This window comes from Cyclopterus lumpus, chromosome 18 (assembly GCF_009769545.1).
Source record: "Cyclopterus lumpus isolate fCycLum1 chromosome 18, fCycLum1.pri, whole genome shotgun sequence".
Taxonomy (NCBI): Eukaryota; Metazoa; Chordata; class Actinopteri; order Perciformes; family Cyclopteridae; genus Cyclopterus; species Cyclopterus lumpus.
Window position 1 is genome coordinate 10,623,615 of NC_046983.1, and position 22,187 is coordinate 10,645,801.

The 22,187-nt window shown below is 40.4% G+C and overlaps 1 protein-coding gene across 3 annotated transcripts in view; it reads right to left on the reverse strand.

Annotated features, from left to right (window-relative positions):
• Positions 1-3,282: 3,282 nt before the first annotated feature.
• Positions 3,283-22,187, reverse strand: part of kcnip4 (Kv channel interacting protein 4) — a 93,625-nt gene continuing 74,720 nt past the window's right edge. For all 3 annotated transcript variants that reach the window (XM_034557172.1, XM_034557175.1, XM_034557174.1), the window contains exons 2-8: positions 10,392-10,516; positions 5,709-5,778; positions 5,171-5,241; positions 4,489-4,596; positions 3,753-3,857; positions 3,586-3,648; positions 3,283-3,503 (exon numbers count right to left, since the gene is read on the reverse strand). In XM_034557172.1, coding sequence (XP_034413063.1) covers positions 3,456-3,503; positions 3,586-3,648; positions 3,753-3,857; positions 4,489-4,596; positions 5,171-5,241; positions 5,709-5,778; positions 10,392-10,516 — 590 coding nt within the window. In that variant the 3' untranslated portion in view covers positions 3,283-3,455. The remainder of the gene's footprint in view (positions 3,504-3,585; positions 3,649-3,752; positions 3,858-4,488; positions 4,597-5,170; positions 5,242-5,708; positions 5,779-10,391; positions 10,517-22,187) is intronic.

A 22,187-nucleotide genomic window follows, 5' to 3' on the forward strand; every position in this document is an offset into this window, starting at 1 on the left:
ATAGCAGTCTTGATCTGTGCAGTGACGCGGAAAACGGTTTGTTTTGTGTTCTGAGATTACAGTGAAAGGACCAACTTGTGCATTCTGATAAAAATAGTTTTCCTCCACTGCACAAGTTAGAATTGGAGTTTATAAAGGGATGCATAAGGGAATAGACTATGATGCTGAGGGAGAGGCATCAGCGGAAAGAAGTTCGGGGACCAAATATTAAGTTTCTCCTTAAAACTGCCGCACAACAATCCAATAATGTTGGGAGTGATTCACTTTGGGAAATACTTTCCAACAATGCCATATTATTATTATTATTATTATTATTATTATGAAAAAAGGAGCCGGCTGACAAATCTGACAGGACTATATAACCACCAGTTACTATTGGACCATCAGATTTGTGTCCGCCCACTCTTCAACCCAAATTCAGTCAACTATTTTTACACTAACTATAATCTGCATAATAGTCAGTAATGTATGTAACCGTTCAGTCTTGTGTACAGCAATAGCGTCGTACTGTTTTTATTGAGATAATTGCTCTGTGTAATTCATGTATGAATTTGATATATGTTGTACTATTCTTTGTATGTGTGGCCCACAAAGTCTTTGTACAAGAAATGCACCGCTTTTTTGTTTGTTTTCCCCCCCAAAATATTACCATCTGCCTTAAGTTGATATGATAGTTGTTAAAACATACACAGAATTATATGTCTGAGATGTCTATGGCTGATTTCAATCGTTTTGGTTTGTATGCAAACTTATCTCAGGTAATTTGAGTACCTTTTATTAAAGTTGGAAGAAGTGATTTCAATATAACTGGAAAGATGGCCGGTTGTCTTTTCTTTTTATTTTAAAGTATTACTTCTTATGGACCTTCATGGGATTGGTCTGCCATGTATATTTTATTCCAATACCTGTCACACATTTTTTGCGTGACATAAATTCAGCAGATGAAAAATTTCTTTAAGAAAAATGTTTGTCTAAATAGTAAAACACAGAAAAACCCAACTGTACGTTGCTTTCAAAGAAAATGTAATCAATGTAATTTACATCATTCAAATGCAAGCATAATCACTCGGTATCTAAGCTAGCACTAATAGAAATGTACACATTCAGTTTGCTGATTGGTGGTCACTTTCCTATAAGTGAGAAATCTACTGTGGGCACTAGAATCAATATACATACAGCAAATTATATTAATTTTGTTTCTTATTTCATGAAACTTTTATCCAGTCCAGGTGGCAACGTATTTTTGTACCAGTGTTTTATCCACTTGCCACCATGAGGGGGCAGCACATGTCTGAATAATATGCTTTTTGATCCCCAATATGATCTGATTGTTGGACAATAAAACTACTTCTTACCTTAATGGTGAACATATTCTGGTTTATAAAATGTATTGATGTCGGTCTCAAAAGATGGAACTCCTCCCCTCAGATATATAATGAATACAGAATATAAAGATGTGTTTCTTGCTAAATTCCACTTTCAGAGCACACTAGATTGGTTTTGATAGCCATATAATATTCTACAGCCTTTAACATATATTAAGTAATTTAACACCATTTTTTAAGTTTGAGGTGTATAGTTTATTTCTTTCACTTTTGTGAGAGATGGCTGATTTTGGATATGTACAGAAGAAATGTAGAAATAATTCTGGGATATATTGCAGATATGCTAAGAAGTGGGTAGTGTTGCAAACATTTATTTTCCCTCCATTTCATCAGTAATGCTTCATAATCATATTTCTGAGGAAAAATGAAGAGTTGTCAGTCAAACAGAAAAGGGACATTTGTACAAACAGTAAGGCACACAAACACAAATCAAGGGGGGAAAAAAATGGCAATTTCCAGATGGAAATATACAGATGAGTAAAAAAAAATTCATGACTAAACTTTGAAATAATGACCAGCATGCCTCGATAAGGAGATTGGTTTTGTTTGTGATCATACTGTATGAAAAACAACATGATCATCTGTCAAATGCTGCAAAGTATTCACCATAAATCCACCAATTCTCAAGTGTACATCAGATTAACAGGCTGGTTTGATGGATACTTCCTGTATCCAATATCCAAGTCATTGTGAAAAAGAAGAAGAGAAAGTCAGATTAAAACACTCAGTAAGGTACTAACATAATATCCAGACACTTCAGTGATCCAGTGGATTCCAACGAGCAACAGGAAGTCCGTAAGTAAGACTTGTACCCAGCATGCCTTGCGTTTGATCACATTTGTGGGCCGAGCAAAGCTTTAATGAGGCTGAATAGGTGTGGGCGGGACTTTGTACACAGGACGCGGAGGAGCAGAACAGCAGGAAGATTATTTGTCGACAACCCCGAAAATACGAGTGTAATACAAAGTTACAGTGTTTGTATCAACAATCAGACCCCACTGGCCTTTCTTTTTAAAAACAGTGAATTATATGAACAAATCTGAAGACCTGAAATTCACCGGAGAGCAAACTTTCATTTAATACTGTACAACCAGCAATCTTTTGTACAATGACCATAATACCATATAAATAACCTCAAACACTGCTCTTAGTGTAACCTCCTGAACAGTGTTTCATAAAACATATTCATAGATGGTTTTACTTTACAGAGAATATACATACATCGGGTAAAATGAAATGCACTGAAAGCAGCGTTGACCTTATGACCAGAGTTCGTCGTCTACTCTTATACTCATAAATATAGCTACCTGTGTGCTTCTGTAGACCAGCCATCGATAATATGGTCCAATTTTGACATCAATACAATCCTTGTTGGCAAGTAAACATGAACAAAGTTGTAAAGTTTCTCAGAGTCGTTATCGAATGCTTTATCGATGGTATATACACAATTGAAAATGGAACAATGGATGTCATTTTTTCTCGGCTCACCAAGTTGGGGTGAGAACACTCTGGAATTGAGAGCCAGTCTGGAATATAAAATCAGAGCGGGGGGGATATTTTGTTCTTTTTTTTGTAATCGTTTTTTTTCAATGCTGTATAAAGTCACAGTGATTTTACTTGGCAGTAAATAAAACAAGTCAAGGGAGAGGCACCCTGTTTACACCTCTTCATCACAGACCTCCCCCGAGTGTTTACAACGTTGGAGGCTAATGCACTTTGCAGCGCTCGCTGTTCAGCAAAGAGAAAGACACTCCAGAGACAAACGGTTTACAACCGTGAAGCGAAGATGTGTCCATTCCTCTCCCTCCCACCCCCCCCCCCCCTCCCCCTTCTCGCCTTTCTATTCATTGTCATATACTAAAGTTCGACGATTTACTCACTAAAATGTCCAAAAGGCAACTCATTCCAGAGGGTTCGCACCGTATCGCCGACTCCTACTTGTGGCCCACAGTAATGAACAATATTATATCCATGATCAAAAGTCTGCATAGCACACCGTACACAGTATGAGTCCAAGTCGGGCCGAGCTGAAGATGACGTTCTCTTCCGAAGCCTTCCGTCCGCCACGAGTTAAAGAACGTTTTCGAAGAGGTGCATCGATTGCATGATGTTTTCATCCTGACGAGAGAAACCAGGTGATGAGAAAAAGGCAACGCGTGCCAACAGGAGTGAGGGACATGTGTCGGGATACCCAGCTTACATTTTGGCAGCAGTCGATGAACTCGTCGATGGTCACCACTCCGTCTTTATTCTTGTCCATCTTCTGTTGGAGACGGAGAGAAGAGAGGGGGGTGGGGTGGGGGGGGGGGGATGACAAACAGCCTCTCTACCGGGTCATGACATTGATGCTGCCAGCGACACACTTGCCTGAAAGAACACTTCCACATGCTGCCGCGGCGTCTCTTCTTTGAGGACAGGGTATGTGCATTTCCCCATCATGTCGTAGATGGCCTTCATGATGTCCAGCATTTCCTGCAACGCACGGAAAAAGGGTCAATCCACCCAAATCAAGAGGAACAATTCGTTCCCCTTTTAGTTTTTGGGCTTCGTGTGCCGGACATTGTAAGCGCTGGAGAGTTCTGCGGTTACTCCAATGCAATTCATGTGGAGTTGGAACATTTGAAACATTTTAACAGCACACGTGGCTCATGGGATGCTAAGTCTGTTCCAGGCTGATCAAATAAATATCTCAAATACTATTTGATGGATGGCCATGACATTTTATACATTTATAACCCATAAATGAATCCTTGGGTTTTGAGTCAAATGTCTCCACAGCTATTGGATAGAGTTCAATTAAATGTGTTACAAGCATTGATGGCCGCCTCGGGATGAATTGTAATGAATTTGATTGATCTCCTCTTTACTTTTATTTCAAGCCACCAACGTGTGCTTATAGTCTAATGTTAGCATGCTACCAAGCTAATCCCAGAAGCTAAGATGGTGAACATCGTACACTTCACATCTGTTAAACATCTGCATGTTAGTGCCCTGATGTCAGCAAGAAAATGCTTTTGCTTTGAAATCTGCTTCACATAAAAGGTTATGTTTTGGTATTCCAGTGATCGTCTCATGGCCATTTCCACCGTTTATAGGGACACACCTCTTTAGTGATGTATCCATCTTTATTGATGTCATACAGGTTGAACGCCCAGTTGAGTTTTTCCTGGATCGTGCCACGCAGGAGGATAGAAAGGCCCATGACAAAATCCTGCAGGGAGAACAAGATTCACCGAGAATTATATGAAATACACAGATTCAAAAACCATCTGTTTGTAAACGAGACATGTGCTTGAATGTTTTCAAGGTTGTTTGAGACCAACAAAAAAACATTAGGTAAAAATATTCACCGTGCACATTACACGTGGATAGTATTTCAGACAATTTCCCGCATCAACATTTCTGCAAGGATATTATGTCGCGTATGATTTGAAGAAATCCAAAACACCTCGTTATTCAAGTTATTAACCGTCTCATAATCTGTGTCGGCCTTCAGGGAATCCCCGTACTTCTGAACTGAATGGACTGCACATTAGTTCTGGTTTGGCATAACGACAGCTTTTCTGTCCTAATAAGCAAATGTAAGCCCTTCATAAATATTAATCACGTGTTGATAGCATCCCAAGTAGACTTTCTTGGGCTCATTTAGAATGATTACAAGAATGTAAAGCCTTTGGGGTTTGCGGTGTCGAAACTTTCAAAATGTTCAGTTTGATGTAGTTTTGGAGGCGACGTTGGCGATGGACAAGGCAATAGCAATATGAATATGACAATACTTGGCTTACCTCAAAACTCACAGAGCCATTGTGATCGTTGTCAAATGCATTGAACAAGAAATGCGCGTACGTCGAAGCATCTATGGAGAGAACAAATGACATTTTTTTAAAAAACAGCAGAAACACGGACTGCAAAACAGAAAGGAAAAGTTTTGTAGGTTTTATGGACAACTTCAAAGAATCGGCATGTCATTTCTTTCATGGCGAGAGAGGAGAACAATGTGCTTAGAGCTAAGATGTATCATTGGGCCATTCTATTTACTGGTCTGAACAGGTATATCAAAGCCTCCTAATGGTCTCTCTTGTTCCTCGGGTAGAATCTTTGCATAATGATGAGAGCAACTCCCGTCTGCATGAGTACAACCTACTTTCTCCCTCTCGCACACATTTTTCCTGGATGGAGGTTTCACTTAAAAATACTCTGGACTTGGTGCAATTTTCTTTCCAGACGCCGGTGAAAAGCAATCTGCGTCATAACACACAGGATTTGATAAGCAGCAGCGACACAAGCGGCAAAAACAAAGCAGTCGGCTCACATGACACAAACCTCCTTGTGGGAAGAACTGTGCGTAGATGTCTTTAAAGGTATCCTCGTTGACGATTCCGCTGGGGCATTCCTGAAAGACAAAATGGGATGGCAAAGGTCGTTCAGCATCGTAAAGCATAAAGTCCTCGCCTTGAATATGATTTAGAACAAGCCAATCAAGTGACAGACACATACGTAACAGACATCTTGCATCCACAGTGGTTACATTTGTGAAATGAGCAATAATAGATTCTAGATTTCTTTTAATGAGGGAGGAGTAGATGTTATATGTTTTCCATGTTAAAATAAAATAAATAAAATAAATAAAATAAATAAAATAAATAAAATAAATAAAATAAATAAAATAAATAAAATAAATAAAATAAATAAAATAAATAAAATAAATAAAATAAATAAAATAAATAATACATTAAATAAATTAAAGTATATTAAATTAGCCAACAACATTTTATATTTAAAGAGCAACTTAACAGCAGCTGCACATCAGTTCTTTTTCCTGACCTATAGTGGTTACATTCCTCTAATGCCAGTGATGCAGAAGTGTATTCCAGGGTACATCAAGTACACTGTGACATCACTGTTTGGTTGAAAAAAGCAGGTCTGTTGAACCCAAGGAGGCAGTGTAACACTGTCTTTTAGTTTTAATGTTAAGTTACTCTTTAAATTCAAATTAATACACGAGTTGCTGGTTCATTTTCTGGATAATTTTATTGATCTGTCCATGGTGGAAATGTGCATTTAGGAGAGCAATATTTGTATTCTTTTATGGATACATTTTATTTTCTTACTGAACCTAGATCGTTTCTCAGGCAATATGTAACATGCTCATGCTCAATTTGGTGGTATTCAAACTGCAAACCATCCAAGCGTGTCCGCAGTCATTCAGTGTCACCCACCTGTGGTTGTCTGGTAGCATTCAGTGGAAAAGAGTGAATACTCTTACATAACACCTCCCAGAAGGATGCTTTTGTCTCTTTTAAATGGAAAAGAGCTAACCAAAGACTCAGTGGATGACCTTGCTCAGGGCAGCGTGGTGATAAAAGCGGCTCGTTTTGCCAGTTCAATCTCTGCTTTGGTGTGAGGCTGCACTCTGCTGCAGGATATTACATCTTTGGAACAGAGGAAATGCTCCACCTATATAGACCATTTTCAAACGCGATAATAAACCACATATATAGTGGAGGTTGTTGCAGGAAATCAAAGATGAGGAACATGCTGTATGGATGCAATAACTTGAACACCTCCCCGGTACAGCTTCAAGCATCCACATTTTTCTATATATTTATGAGAATTCAATGTTTGAATTTAAAAAAGAGAGAGATAGTTTGTTATCAGCCAGTGATGTGCTCCATTTCCCTGAGACAATGGGTTGTGTGAGACAAACTATTTTAATAAGCAACACAGGGCACACTGGGGTTGCTCTTCCTGTGACCATGTTTGATCAGCCGCGTTAGAAAGCGAACAGTCGGGATGTAAACATGAAGATGAAACCTTTATGCTTCAAACGGGCTCCTCGGGTTTCAAGAGGATACTGCAAGGTTGTCTGCCTGAATCCCCCGACACTCTTCTTCCGTTGTCTCGCAGACCCAGTTCCATTTCTTGTGGGGTGAAGTGAGGTCAAGAATTTTGGGGGAAGTTAGAGAGACAGAATGAGCACAAGTCTGTCTCCATACTGTAGTTTGTCAGTCTGCGACCTGATTTAAAGACGTCGGTGAGCCTGTACATCTCTGTACTTTGACAAAAATAAGTATTTCTTTGTTGTTTTGTAGCGCTTCGGTTAATTCGAATGTTGTTTATGGTCCACAACACTGCAGTGCATGGGTTGTCAACAATTAACCATTTGTTAAGGAAGTGCAAGTAGATGTCAAGTAATTAAGGACTCATAGTGAGGTGGGGGGGATTTTTCACGTTGTGTCTCTTTGCGCGCACACACGTGCGTGTGTGTGTGTCAACACAGATGGGTAATTGCAGCTGTCAACACTAATAACACACTGTTTAAGTGGGGCACTAATATACAAATGGCTGTGTTCCAAGTCAGCTTCTTCTTCTAACCTGGCTAAGTCATCCTCATGAACCTGAAGGAAAATGAACTGTCGGTAAAACAGAACTGCATCGTACACTGGCGGCACAATTCCTCTGATCACATTTCATCGTCTCTTTTCAGCCTTGTGATGATGTGAGGGAGGGAGGTGGTGTGTTCGTTACCACCACGTCCAACATCTGCCATTCAATTTTAAGTTCAGTGAAATAGTTACACTCACTCAATACCTGAACTGCCTTAAGGTCCCGCGAGGATAGACTTTGACGTCGCTCAGCTAAAAGTCAGGACCTCATTTACACTGTTCTCTACACGAGTCAATAATATTGAGCTTTCGGATAAACGGCTCCCTTGTAATACATTTCTCTCTGTTTTAGTGAGACGAATGAATAAATGACCTATTAAGAACAGAATATAATTTACATTTGGATATTTTACATTACTAATTATTGAATGTAATTAAGCATCTGGACGTTAATGATATGCACCAAGCTCAAATTGTATTTTCTACTAGCATTGTTGTCTTTATACACCCCCTTCATTTCTTAAGGTGCAAGGTTGTGGTCAAGGCACATTTACAGTTGTTTACTTCTATATATTATCAAGTTTTTCACATCTGTATATTTGTTTACCTCTAAATCAAACTGAAATGATGGGCAAGGAGCTCTTGGAATAATAGTAGTATGTTGGGTATAATTACAACAAATGAAGATGTCATTTTTAACTTGCCCTCGCATGTTGCTCCATTATACACATTATTCATTAACAATCTCATTAGATGGAGTGAGAGGTCAGAAAATGGGTTTCTATTCATTTGATATGCTTGTAATATTAGCTCATTCGTGATAATAACATAACAAATACACTCTGTGAAATGGAAAAGCGGCCAGGCATGAAGGGTTGCGGCAATAAGCAGTGTGCGGAATGAAATAAAGCTGTGAACAGAGGCATCATCACTGATGGGATAGAAACGGGGAGATCTTAATCTAATGCCCAAGGCAGTGTCGGGGGATGTGAACGGTGAAAGCCCAGCAGATTGAGCCTGACGTGAGGACAATATTGGGTTATTTCCTGTCTTCTGAGGTCGTAGGATTTGTTATACAATGGATTCTCTCATACCTTTAAGGTGACCTTTGCTAAAATGCCTCCTTAAGAGCAAGACCCAGTGCCGGAGGTCTTGTTTTAGTCCTTACTAGACATATTGCTGGATCTAAGACCAAGCTCCACTTTGAACATGTGTGTGTCAAGTGAATTTGTTGACAGGACAAATGACCTCATCCTGTCCCCCACAGGTGTTTGATTTGCTTTGAAACCCTGGACAACAAGGACAAAGACACACAATTATCATCGAAGAAACCAGGACACCTTCTATTAGTCTGGCGGGCCAATAAAAGCTTTGACGATGTCATCGGGAAAGACAGGGATGAGCTGTTTGACCCTGACACTTAAAAAATGTGCCACACTTTGGACGCAGAGATGGACAAAAGCTAACAGTGGCTTCCATAGTTCCATGACACACTCTCTGTCTGTCTCTCTCTCTCTCGGCCTAATTTGGATTGCTGCCCAACAACATCTGTCTAATGTTGACGATGAAATGTGATCAGAGCAGTGATGAGTAACTTTTAATAAGAATGTAAAGCATACAATGACTGTAATCTGTGATGTAACAAGTCAGAGAGTGTATAGCAGCCCTGTATTTTAAGCACAACAGCTTAGTGTGTTAGCATGCTACCATTTGTCAAATTAGCACTAAACATAAAGTACTGCTGAGGATGATGGGAATGTAAGGAGATTCGCAGATATTTGGCCAATTACATTTTGACCTTATGGAGGCCAGATGAAAAATCAGGCGGGTCACTAAAGTTACGAACAATTAATGGTGAGGGGAAAATGAACGTTTGCACCAAATTCCGTTCAAATGTAAACCTGATGATGGCCAGAGATGAAATATGTATCTCCCTCAATGTGAGAGGAAGTCAGGCAGAGTGTGCGGCACAAATTAAAGGCCTCATTAGTATACTTCTTACCTCTTAACTCGAGTCTCAAGTGGAAGTGGACTAATGGGCAGGCTTTGCAGGGACTTGGCTGGAGCACAGTGCAGGCTCAACAGAATACATGAAGCCTCATGGGAATTCCTCCATCACAGGACTCTCGTTTTCATTGCCAGACAATTTGGGTTGAGTTCATTCTGGGTCATCTCATTACGCCTCACACCAGAGGTGACAATGAAGTGATACGAGCAGCTCTGGAGGACTTTGACCTGATTGCTCATCAGTAATCCTACACGATGTATTGGAGGTGTGAACTAATTGTCCTTGGCACAGTGAACAATGTACAGAAATTTCAATTTTCTGTGGTGAGCGCAACTGGACACGATGACGTTCAGTGCATGATGTAGATGATTTGGCAAAAAAAAGCATTCATCAGAGGCTTAATTATAATTCATCGCTACACAAGCAGAGTGGACGTTGAATAGTGATGAGAAGAAGATGAAGAAAATAGAGCTATCGAAAACGCCACACCCCTGAGATTATGAAAAAGAATAAACTGAAGGAAATCAAAGGAAAATCAGTTTTTTTATGTCAAGTCCGCTGAGCTGTACATTATGGATGGTGCTCAGGGTGCATGGTGGCCCCATCACTCACATTTTTGAAGCCGCGGTAAAGGATCTGAAGTTCCTTGCGGGAGAAACGTGTCTGAGCTTCAAGCTGCTCCAGTCCCTCGGGGCGATGGCGAACTGTAGATAGTTCAAGCTCATCTTCAACGCTGTCTGGAGAGGAGGAGGAAGAAGGTCAGATGTGAACAAATGCTGGTGAGTCTTGGCAAATTAGCATGTTTGAGGCATGCATTTGAGATATCCCATTACACTTCCAAATATCAGCAAAAGCTGAGCATGTTCTACATCCAAAATGTCACATTTTGGCATGAAATGGTCACAAGTTCTTTATAACCTTCTTGATAACAAAAGGAAACCCATAGAAGGGACTCCACTAGGAAACCCCGTTTCTACTTGTTATATCAAGTCCTTTTATTCGCAAATGTTACTTCACAAAACCAAACTAATATTGAAATCCCTTCATCTTCTCTACACTAAATTCAGCAGCAGAGATAATTAGTGCTATTGAGGCTGGTGAGTCTTTTCAAATGTGCATGTTTGAGGCTAGATTTTGAGATATCCCGTTACACTTCCAAATATCAGCAAATACACACAGATACTTGCATCTTCTATGGCACACGTTGCGCTAAATGGTCACAAATTCTTTATAACCTTCTTGACAATAGAGAAAGTCCATCGACGTGATTCCATTTGGATTTGGAGTCATTTTCTCCATGTTATGTCAGGTCCTTTTATTTACAAATGTTACTTCACAAAACCAAACAAAAACTAAAAAATGGCCTTTTCTTCTCACGCCAAATTCGACAGCAGAGATAATTAGTGTTATTGAGACCCCAGAACAAAGTTCTCGTGGCAGGAAGCCTCTTCGTGAACCCTGTGAAATTTTGTAATGGGCCTCTAATGATGGCAGATGCTGTCTGGGCCCTTCCACCGTCCTGCGTCTTCTAACCAACCACTGATAACCTGCTGCAATGGAGCTAATGCTTTGTATTCATAGGTGATATTAACTGATAATATTATAAGTAAAAAAGAAAGCTGCTATTTGATTTCATTCTCACTATCAAATTTGTCCAGAATTCTTCGGCACACAGCTGAGTAATTACTATAATTACATTTAGAATCAAGAACATCACAATATATTTGATCAAACAGTCTAATCTGTTTATAAATGTTCCCTCAAATCACACATTCAACATCCATCCTTTTTACTTATTCAACTGTCAAACCCAAATGTTCTGTGTGAATCAGAAAGCGTAAGCAACTCTGTGTGACTTAAGCCTACATTGAGTGTGTGCCATTCTATACCAAGAAAGAAACACAGAAAATAAAAAAGATCATCACAGAAAGACAGGGAGCCTTGGGGGAGCCACTTGCTTTGACTACCGGAGGATGGCTTTTTGGCTGTGGAGCATGGAAATAGCCTCATGAGTCGAGCTCTCACCCCGCGCTTGTGGACAATCTGAGGGTAACCTAGGAAATACAGCATTAAGTATTACGGTTACCTCGGCAACTTACAGCCTCAGCACATTCTAGGAAAATGGACATGCAAGAAGCGATCTGGTCTGTTAAAGTTCACATGGACATAAAGCTGCCTTATACAGGTAGGTGGTTCCTTAGGACAACAACATATTGTTTCGCACTGTAATAGTTTAAGAGCTGCACCTCCAAAAAGGCAGCAAACACAAACTGGTTTTAAAGGAACATGTGCTGTAAGCTTACCTCCGCATTTCCAAAAGAGTTGCAAAAATATGCAAGCAGCTGATATTTTGATGACTTTAGGTGCAAACAAATGTTCGAGAGGAGTTCCCTTTTTGTTTTAGCGTCTACAGCAGCACAAAAGTTCAAGGCTGCCTAAATTTAGCATCGCTACAAGTCACGAGCCACTAGTTCACTGGGTTACATTACCTATAAACAAGTCTTTAGAACATTGTAGGTCATCAGCGTAAAAGGCAGGCTCTGAGTATCATATGGAGCCTGTGACCTCGAGTCTGGGGGTAATATGACATCACATCAGGCGTCTACTCTTTTCACACATAGCCTAGTATGATCCGTGTCAACTTTCTGTCCCCGCTAGCAGCTTGCTACATGATTAGTGAAATAAAGTGGTGCATCCAAGGTTTGAGTTAATGAACACAATACACAAACTCTTAGGTTCTGTGCAGCACCACTCTGTGAGTATGGAAGTCATTGTGTAATATGTGCACAGCCTTGCCTAAAAGCACACAAGCCCATTTCCCCTTCCAAACCGAGCTACTCATAAAACTGTGTGTGAGGTTTAATGGCAGCGGTGGGCGTTAGGACGGGCTCTCAAGTATCTTAAAACCATTTGTCCATCACAGAAACACTTAATTCATTTTGATCCCGGGTAAAAGTACAAGCAGAGGTAGAGCTACTCGACATAACGTCAAGATGGCGAGTGAGACTTGTAATAGGCCTCTACTAATGTGGGCGACAAAGGGACGTAGTGGTAATAATTTCAGCACTGAAAATGACATCATAAATCTGTAAACTGGTATGGCAACATCATGGTCCAGTGGAAAATTGGCTGTGAAGCAGAAGAATGGCTCAGTGTAAAACTGAGCCATTGAGAAAAAAACCATTCCTGAAAAAGGTTAGTGTGGGTCGAGCTGTAGTAAGATCAACACACTGAGTACGGTGAGTTCACACAGATAATCCCAGGTTGGAAATTTAATGTACTCTAGATTTCCTAGAAATATGAAAAACACTGCAAATACATCTTTAAATCTATTAGTCCACATCCTTGCTAGCGGTTTACTTCGGCAAAGCAGTGCTTTGAGCAACATGCTAATGTCAGCATGCTAACATGCTCACAATGAGAATGCTTACACGTTGATGTTTAGCCGGTACAATGTTTAACATGTTAGCATGCTGTAGGTAACTGGTAACTAACCCAGTTATTGAATGAATACAAAATTAATGATGGCCGTGTATGAAAAATTAAGGGATAATCAAATAATTCTTCCTCTCGTCTCCACAACATGGCAGTCCATCCAACAATTGTTGAGGAGTATCAAGTCCACCTCATGGTAGCCGCTAACGTGTCTAATAATTACACAACATAAATATGTGTTGTTGTGCTCTTATAATTTTTTTTCTTTCATACGCACAATGGTGATGTCTAAAATCGACATCGCGCTTTGAGAAAATGCTCTGCTAAAATGGCTAGCTTGACCGAAACGTGACTTCAAGATTTCTAAATCTTAACAAACACCATTCCACCAAGCTGTCAAGGAACCCTCTCAAAAAGGTTGCAACATGAAAATGGAACTAGCGCATGGCCCGAGCCGTCTTTGTGCAGAGTTAAACACTGCACGGATACTGAGCAGATGGCTGAAAGCTCTTGGCTCAGTTCTGGCACAACGTACACAATAACTAACATCATGGTTCACAACACAGCTCTCACAAAAGACATTGTTGATTCTAGCAAGTCGTGCTGTCAGCTTATGATTAAGTTCCTCTTGCCCTGTATAAGCACAACGATAACGTTGAGATTTAGAGACAAAGTGAAGCTCCCGTCTTGTTACCTGGCTGGCACACACCTTCCTTCCTGAGTGAGGAGGAGGCGTCCGAGTGCCCTCCCTGTTGTTGAATTAGAGTCTAGACAGATGTTGTTTTTGTTTCCAAGTGTAAATTGGTCTCGACGGAAAGCTCGCTTTATTTGGAAACATTACTGTACAACTCGAGATGTCTTTTTCTAACTTAGAGCTCAAGGACATTGTGGCGGACTTCGGTATATTCTAAAAATCACCACCCCAATGACCGAGGATGAAGTGCAAACATTTGTGATTAATGGGGCAAACGATCCGTTCTATCGCTAACAGAAACGAAAAGCATGACTGTTGGTGATAAGCTGAACGGACGTGAGGGCAATAAAACGACTATCTCTAAAGTGCAATAAAGCAAGAGTGTGAGTGACAGCGCTTAATCAGGCAGGAAAAGAGCATGCAGTGATGGCTGTCTGATTAATGTTTGCCCTTTCAGTTTGTTGACTAAATGGATCTGACGCTTGAGTATGTGTGTGACAATGGAGAGAGTGGCGCGTGCTGTGCTCTGGTTAAAGATTACCTTTTTGCTGTTAAAAAAAAAAGAAGAATTAAATGGGTGTTGTTGTCCTGAGGAATCAAGTATATGAAGCAATAAATAATGATTCTGCGGAGGCTAAACAGTTGACTGATTCAGTCCTCACATGCACACACAAAGCCATGCCATACTTTTGCCTTCCTTGAAAGAAAAAACCCTTGACCACAGCAGCTTGTTAGGTGGCTGCTGCTATAACAGCAGGTTGCAGCTGACTGTGCAACTCATCAGAAATGTAATTCATAGCCACCACTGAGCAACAGAGCTGGCTAAGCCATTTCAGCCTGTAGCAATGTAAGATAATGAGATTGAATGCCTTTCAAGGGTAATAAACAATGCCTCAGCTAAATGTAATTACCACGGGACATAGTGTAACTAGACTCGAGCCACAATATGGTCTCATAACGCGCATTATCTTCTTCATCGATCATACTTCAACCCTGAACAATTGAAATGAGTCTGAACAGATCAGTCATAGTTCATCCGCCACGCTCCTTCAAGATTTGTGATTCAAGAGTAATTTATCTCAAAGGTAAAGTCAAGCTGGAGGGTAAAACCTCCCTAGCCCTAAATCAACTGGATCCATGAACCGAAAATGAGAGGCAAACAAACCTTTGATGAATCTATATCGTGTGCAAACTAAAATGGGTTCCGTTGACCACGAAATGCTGCTTAATATCGATAAATCTTGGATCAATTCTCGTGCTGAAGCACACAGTTGGATGAGCGGTGCTGCTGAGCATGCTGTTTCTTTGTTGTATGAGGGCGTGTCTACAGTAAGTGCTACGCAGAGGCAAATGATAGCCTGGAGGTCCGCATGGGACGGATGAATTTAATACAGTAAGTGCAAAAGCCCCTTTTGCGGTGTGATATTCAAATTAAAACCATTAAATGGTTCTGTGATGGGGGAACTCCAGGTTTAATCTGTGTGAAATTGGGTAAAATAATTCTTAATTTCAGGCATCAGAACCTGCATTTGATGTCTTCCATTAGTTGTTAGAGGCCTTTTCCCCTCGATGTTATCAGACTAAAATAGTGCAGCCACATCTGCGTGTGTGATACTAGCGCCGTAGTCTTTTCTCAAGATCTTCGGCGGGTTTCTGTGTGTGTGTGTGTGTGTGTGTGTGTGTGTGTGTGTGTGTGTTTCTGTGACAAGGTCTTAACTTATGCAATTCAGCACCAGCTCCTCGCTGTCCCTTTAGCGCCGCGGCGCCAAGAAGGCGGGGCTCACGAAAGTAGGCCATGACTCCAAGGGAGCACAACTTATCCTCTGACAGTTTAAATGATGCTGTCGTGGACCAGGCAACAGCACCCAGCATGTACCCGCATGTGAGCCTGTGCAGCTCTCCGACTCTCCGACTCTCCCAGACACTTTTGATGGCTGAATTAGTCTCTTTGAATGAATGACCTCTCTCCACACAGGTAATGTGAAAACCCATATAAGGGGAAAAAAAAGCTAAGGCACAGTTCTTTTTGGGTCTCGAAAAAAAATGGCCCATTCTTTCATCCTTAATTTCATTCATCCATCCTTCTGATTTTAGTGAAAACTACTATGCTCAAAGAAATGTAGCTGAGGTAGCTCAAAATTAGCCTGACACGAGATGGAAAGCAACATAACATAGGGGCTGGACAAGGTAAACACACTTTATTAGTATTCGTTGTGATGACAAAATGTGTAACAGATAGTCTTGGATGACTACGTGAAAAATAATGAATATAGGCATGTGTCAAATTGAAGCTAATGATGGCACAAATAGTAAAGGATCAACATTACATCCCTTTAGAAGCTGCATGTTCAGCAGCCACTTAGTGAGCGGATATTTTCAGAGGACGCAGACATAAGTTTGACCTATAAAAGTGATAGGTTTGTAGGTTTTCAGGCTGATCACACAGATTGTTCTACAAATGAAGGCATAACATGTTAAATCTATAAGCAGTAACATTTCCGAATAGCAGTGCATTCATCAAATTATTTGGATAGTTACACAACTCTTCTGTTAATAGAAACTGACATAAATGTAGATTTCTTCACATAAACCGACGCGACTTCTGTGAGGCTTCCAATCAAGAAGCTACGACTGTCGATGACACACCATCCTGACAAATGTACCCCCTGGACCCAACTCAATACTGATCTTATCTCACCCTGAGCTCACTCCTAATATAGCCTGCTCCAAGACCTGGCAATACAACACTCAATCAAGCAGCAATCTCAGGGTATCCAGTTCATCACAAGGCTGCACTGGCCTTTTACGGGCAAAATATGTAAACAGTCACAAAACAGGTGTGGGTTCTTGCGGACCAAATGTGAAAAGTTAGTCAGGCTTTAAGCCAATATTCCCGGAATTGAATTCATCACGAGAATTCAAATTGTAATTGTAATTCTTGGCCTTCATTATGATTGTATCTTTGCTTTTTCGGCATAGTATAATCAGAAGCCAATTTCTGGGGTCCTGTGAGGGATTGTATCAGTGGACACCAGTGCTGTCATCCCATCTTTCTGCATTTTAATGTGACTGGTTATCGTTCTATCTGGTTCCAAGTTCAGAAGTAATTCATTGTTGCACGTCGGAATGTAGCAGCTGAATCTCAGAGTATTTAAAGAACTACCATTGATGTTGTTTGCTGAATTTATGTATTTAACATTGAATGCTATACTGTAGGAGGACCGGCTGACTGTCCTCACAGCAGGTATTACAGTGGTGTCTTCGTCTCTTGTACATCTGGAGCCACTTCAATGCAACTGCAGAGTCCAATTAATTATATCCCTGAAGATCCATCATTTGCAAGCGTTTCAAACTTAAGATAAATAGTATTTCATCAATATAAGAACCAAACATGGTCAAACAGAGTGAGGACAAATATCCTAGTAGTAGTTGTAAAAACTGCTTGTTTTAACTGCATGATATTTAGGCCGAAGCTCATGATTGGTGGCGGCATGCTATGCAGGCTGGTCAATACCTCTTTCGATTTTGAGTTTAAACTCTCCCATGTCTCAAAAAGGTCAGCTTTAACAGTCTAGCCATGGGATATTTACAGAAGGTCATATTGCCATATGATCTATAACACAAATGCAAAGGCAAACATTTTTTGAGCAAATTAAATCAAAGCCAATCAGAAAGAGCCAGGGGGATAGATTATTTTTAAGCCGAATATTTATTGGGTCAGTGTGCACACAGCAGGTTCACTTTAACACCTCATTCCAGCGCTGCATGTTGTTTTTGAGTGAAACGGGGACAAACGTGACGGACACTTTTCAGCTCGCAATCAACTGAAATTACGCCGAGCAAGACAGAAACAAGGACAGCAGATGAGCAGTCGTCTGACAGCCGGGCCCGTCTTGGACTTTATCCATGCTGGCAAGATTCCCCCAAAAGGAACCAATAAAGAAGAAAGTGAGGCCAGTGGGATATAAATCAGAACTGCTTGCCCAAAATTGCACAAAACGCTACTGGCGTTAGTCACCTCCCAACAGAATATTAAATTGGCAATATTGCGTGGCTATTTTGATTTATTGCTCAAGTAATGCCTCAAATCTTACAGATGATCCATCTGCCTCTTTAATTCAAAACATAAGGAAATGTGGTATAATGTAGCAGAGCCATATTAGATGGAAGGATGAGATTGAAAGGGAGTTCACTAAATGTACCTTCCATAGCTCAGACGAATGTTTTTACATGTGCTTCACGGGAATGGGAACATTTGGATGTGCACATGTTGCAAGACATTTTCACTGTGCATGCTGGACAGGAAACTATTGGATGCGAGTGGGATCTGGTGGGATGTTGTGAACCTATACAGAAGCATGATAAAAGAAGCTTATGATAACATGTGCATTGGAGAAGACACCTGCCTGTTTACACCCTGCCCCCATAATAATAATCCCAATAGACTGATATTAAGTGAACTGTGATAAAGTGAATGGATGTGCAACAATATTTAAATGTCCAGACAGAAGATTAAACGTCTTACCCCTTTGCAATGTCTGACTCTCACCTTTGTAGTATCAAATATGTTCTGATGCTCCCAAAACAAATTATGGACAACATCCACAATACCAGAGATGCCAAAAGTGGACATCTGCTGATTACAATACTGCTGTTGTAAATGTTAGATCTGCAGATCCAAGTCAATAAAAGAAAAGTAATTCAGAGGCCGCCACACTGGGTACTGAGAAAAGCTCATTTCATACCAGATAAATCACATGGAAGGCGAGGGAGGTGGATTCAGATCTGCCATTTGTTTCCATTTGGTGGGCCCAAATACAAATAAGTCAGTTTCTTATGGCAGGCAGGACAAATGGCTGTGAAATCAACTGATGAAAAAAGAGGAAGAGGGAGGCAGAGTAAGTGCATGGTCTGTCTTAAAACAATTGGGAACATTGCCATGGCCCTGCTGATGCCCCCGCCCTCCTCCTCCTCTCTTCCTCCTTCTGTATATTTGATTGTGGAGGTCTGGATCGTGGTCCATGCCTACTACTCATTATTCATACATTTCTGTCATATTCGTTGAATGTGTTGTAACTCTGTAACTCTGTTCATCTGTACACATGACATCTCCTCTGTTGCTCTCCTGACGGTTTCTTCACTTTTTTCCCATGAAATGTTTTTTGGGGTTTTTTTTGGCAGTCTTTCCTGATCCGATGTGAGGTCCGGGGACAGGGACGTCGTATGTGTACACAGATTGTAAAGCCCTCTGAGGCAAATTTGTAATTTGTGATTTTGGGCTATACAAAATGAACTGAATTGAATTGAATTGAATTGGTGGGAATACAAAAGGCAGCCTGTCCAATGATCCTGATTAAATCAAAAACAAAACACTGTTTTGCAATCTTTCTGATGAGATGATTCATTTACTTAGCCTGGGACATGACATCAAATTGTGTGCCTTACTGCCATGAAATGCAACATGCAAATGAATCCAAACATCCTGGGAATAGATCCGTGTTTACGGCCAAATGGACTGACGCCTTGGCTATTCTGTTCAGGTTAGCGATTGCAAGACAGAAAACAATGTAGCACAAACTACTGTAGCTCTTACTGGCAAAAAGAACGCACTCACCATCGCTTTCTGCCATTGGTGCAATTTGCTACTGTGTGTATTGGCCCATGCTCTTAGTTTTAATCAGTTTAAATAAGCAAATCTGAGTAGAGTGAAACAGTGTGTGTCATTTGCTGTTCTGAACTGAGTGTTACTGACTGCGCTGAAGTGAGCAATGGGAACTGGAGGTCAAGGTTTGTTATGAGGGAGAGCATGTTGTCACGCTGGCCAGAATGACACCATCAGAGGGCCGAGGACTTTATTGGAGTCTGGGGGAGAGAGCAGTCTGGGCTTCTAATTGCAAACATTTGTCACTTGGAAGTGTTTTAATGTTTAAAAAAAACACCTTGCTCTGGCAATGGAAGAAAAGGTATTCTGCCCTTTCTACTGTAATCATGTTTAAGATTATAAGGTGGGACACAAGATTAGAGAGACTCCAAGAGGGAAGAGTCTTTCTCACTCATATGGAAGTGAGTCATTCATATCCTAGCTGCTGACAGGAAACTCACACTGATGCTATCAGTCACTCAGAAAAAGTGCATCAATGTATTTATGGATTTTATTAAGATATTCATCGCTGTTATCCCAAAACACTTGAATTGAAATTAATCTCTCTCTATTTACTGTAGCTCAGCCAAAAGACAAACATAGTTTAATTATATTATCTGTTGAGATTTGAGTAAAAAAACTAAACCTAAATTGGCTTGGAGGGTCGATTATATTTGTACTTGCTTACTTTATATTACTTCTATTACAATAAGGCTTTCACTCACTCCTGTAATATAAAAGGTGCTAGCCAGTTTTGTGACAGGATGTTTTCTAATCTCATTATTTTGTGTAGTCAGACGCAAAACACTGACAATTAAAATGTTGCTCCGTGCAGTTAATGGAGTCAACATGTGCTATAGAGATCACTAGTAATGAGATAGGTCCACTATACGTCCAAGTCGGCACTTTACATCCCACTGTTTCAATTATATTTACATTAGTGTACCCATCTGATGAACGTAAAGTGGCGGAAATAGTCTGGTAACGCTGTGGTCGTCATCAGAAATGTTTTCCTCAATAAGTAGAAGGAATAAATTAACGTTTGCCGATTGAATTCCAGTCAGAAACAATCAATACGAACAAGGAAGCCTGTATGCCGACATCACAAAAGAAACATTCAAAGATTTTCTTTCCTCATCTCTGAAAATTGAAAGGGGCTCTAAAGCCTGGCTTGTTCAATCCGGAAAAAAAGACACAATTAGCTATATTGTGGGCAAGGTGCTGCTGCATTATGCATGAGGATCTATGTCCTTGGCTTAATATTGTTGGTGGACTCATGCGGCAACATGACTTCATTATGTTGGCTAATTAAAGTGAACATGCTGAATGTGCATACGAGTTCTGTAACCTTGATTACAAAATAAATGCCACATGTGCGGCTTCAAAGCACTCGGGACAACTCAAGGTTCATAAAAAAAGGTGGTTCTTCCTTTCATAACAACACTTAAGCTTAAACTATGCAACAATGTCCTTCAATAAAACACAATCTGCATAGCCAAATAGTGGTATGGTTCAAATCCCAATGGCGTTCACTAAGACCTGAGGATATGGCGAGGTAGTGCTTTCCAGACTCTCTACCACCCTGCACTGTTCTAGGACACGTATCATGTATCTACCTCCAGCTCCCCTGCCTTTAAGCACAGCTATCTGCTATTACGTATTTGACTAAGAAGCATCTGACATCCTCCTGTCACAATTGATCATCAATGATGTTTTCGTCAAAATTGATTTTGAGACTTGTAGTCCTGACTCAAATTGACAGAGTCCTCTTTCAATAATCTCCTCCGCCGTGCCTTCCTCTAAAAGACACCAGAGAAACCTATAACTTTGGATGCTCAAAGGTTAAGTCAATCATGCCACCGCTCTCAATAGGCAGCATTGAAAATAGCCAAAGGGTAATTGGGCCAGTTGATTGTTATCCTTTAAATGTGATGGTACATGTAGAAGCAATTACATTTAGCAGGGGAGCTGCTTGCATATCTCACACTTCACTACCTGCAACTGAGTTATTGTTTCCGTAGTTTAATCGTTTAAATCCTAACTGCTTTTTCCGAGTAGTAATGCAATTTATTTCCTTAATGGATAGCAATTATTATTAAATTAGCTGGACGGATCTAAAATGCCAGGACTTTAAATAATGAAAAAGACAGCGACAACTTCCGCTAACTCAACTCTGATGATGGATGTGTGACTCAACACAGAAAACAATCTCATAAAGATGCAGTTCTTACCATGCCCATAAAACAGAGTACTGGAAGTGTACACACTCCTGCACTTAACAAAATGATTGTTGGCTGGCAGCCGACTCTAAACACCATTAATATCTGTACAGGAAATGAAGACCGCTTTAAGATAACTGTGTTTCTCCTGCTGTGATCGTCAATGACAGGCACGTCAGAACTGCTGGATCCCAATCGAATGCCACCCAAACAACAGTTGAAAGGTCATTCATAATTTTGTATCGTAACAATTCAATGAACTTGCTTAATATTCAAAATTCGGAGCCAAAGAAAACCCAAAGTTTTTGGATGACAGTCAAGCTGAGAAAGTCCTGTGTCTGATAGTGGACACCAAAATGAAGCTTGATCGTTAACAACCAACTGAAAATGTGAAAAATTAGATGCGTCATAATTAAAGT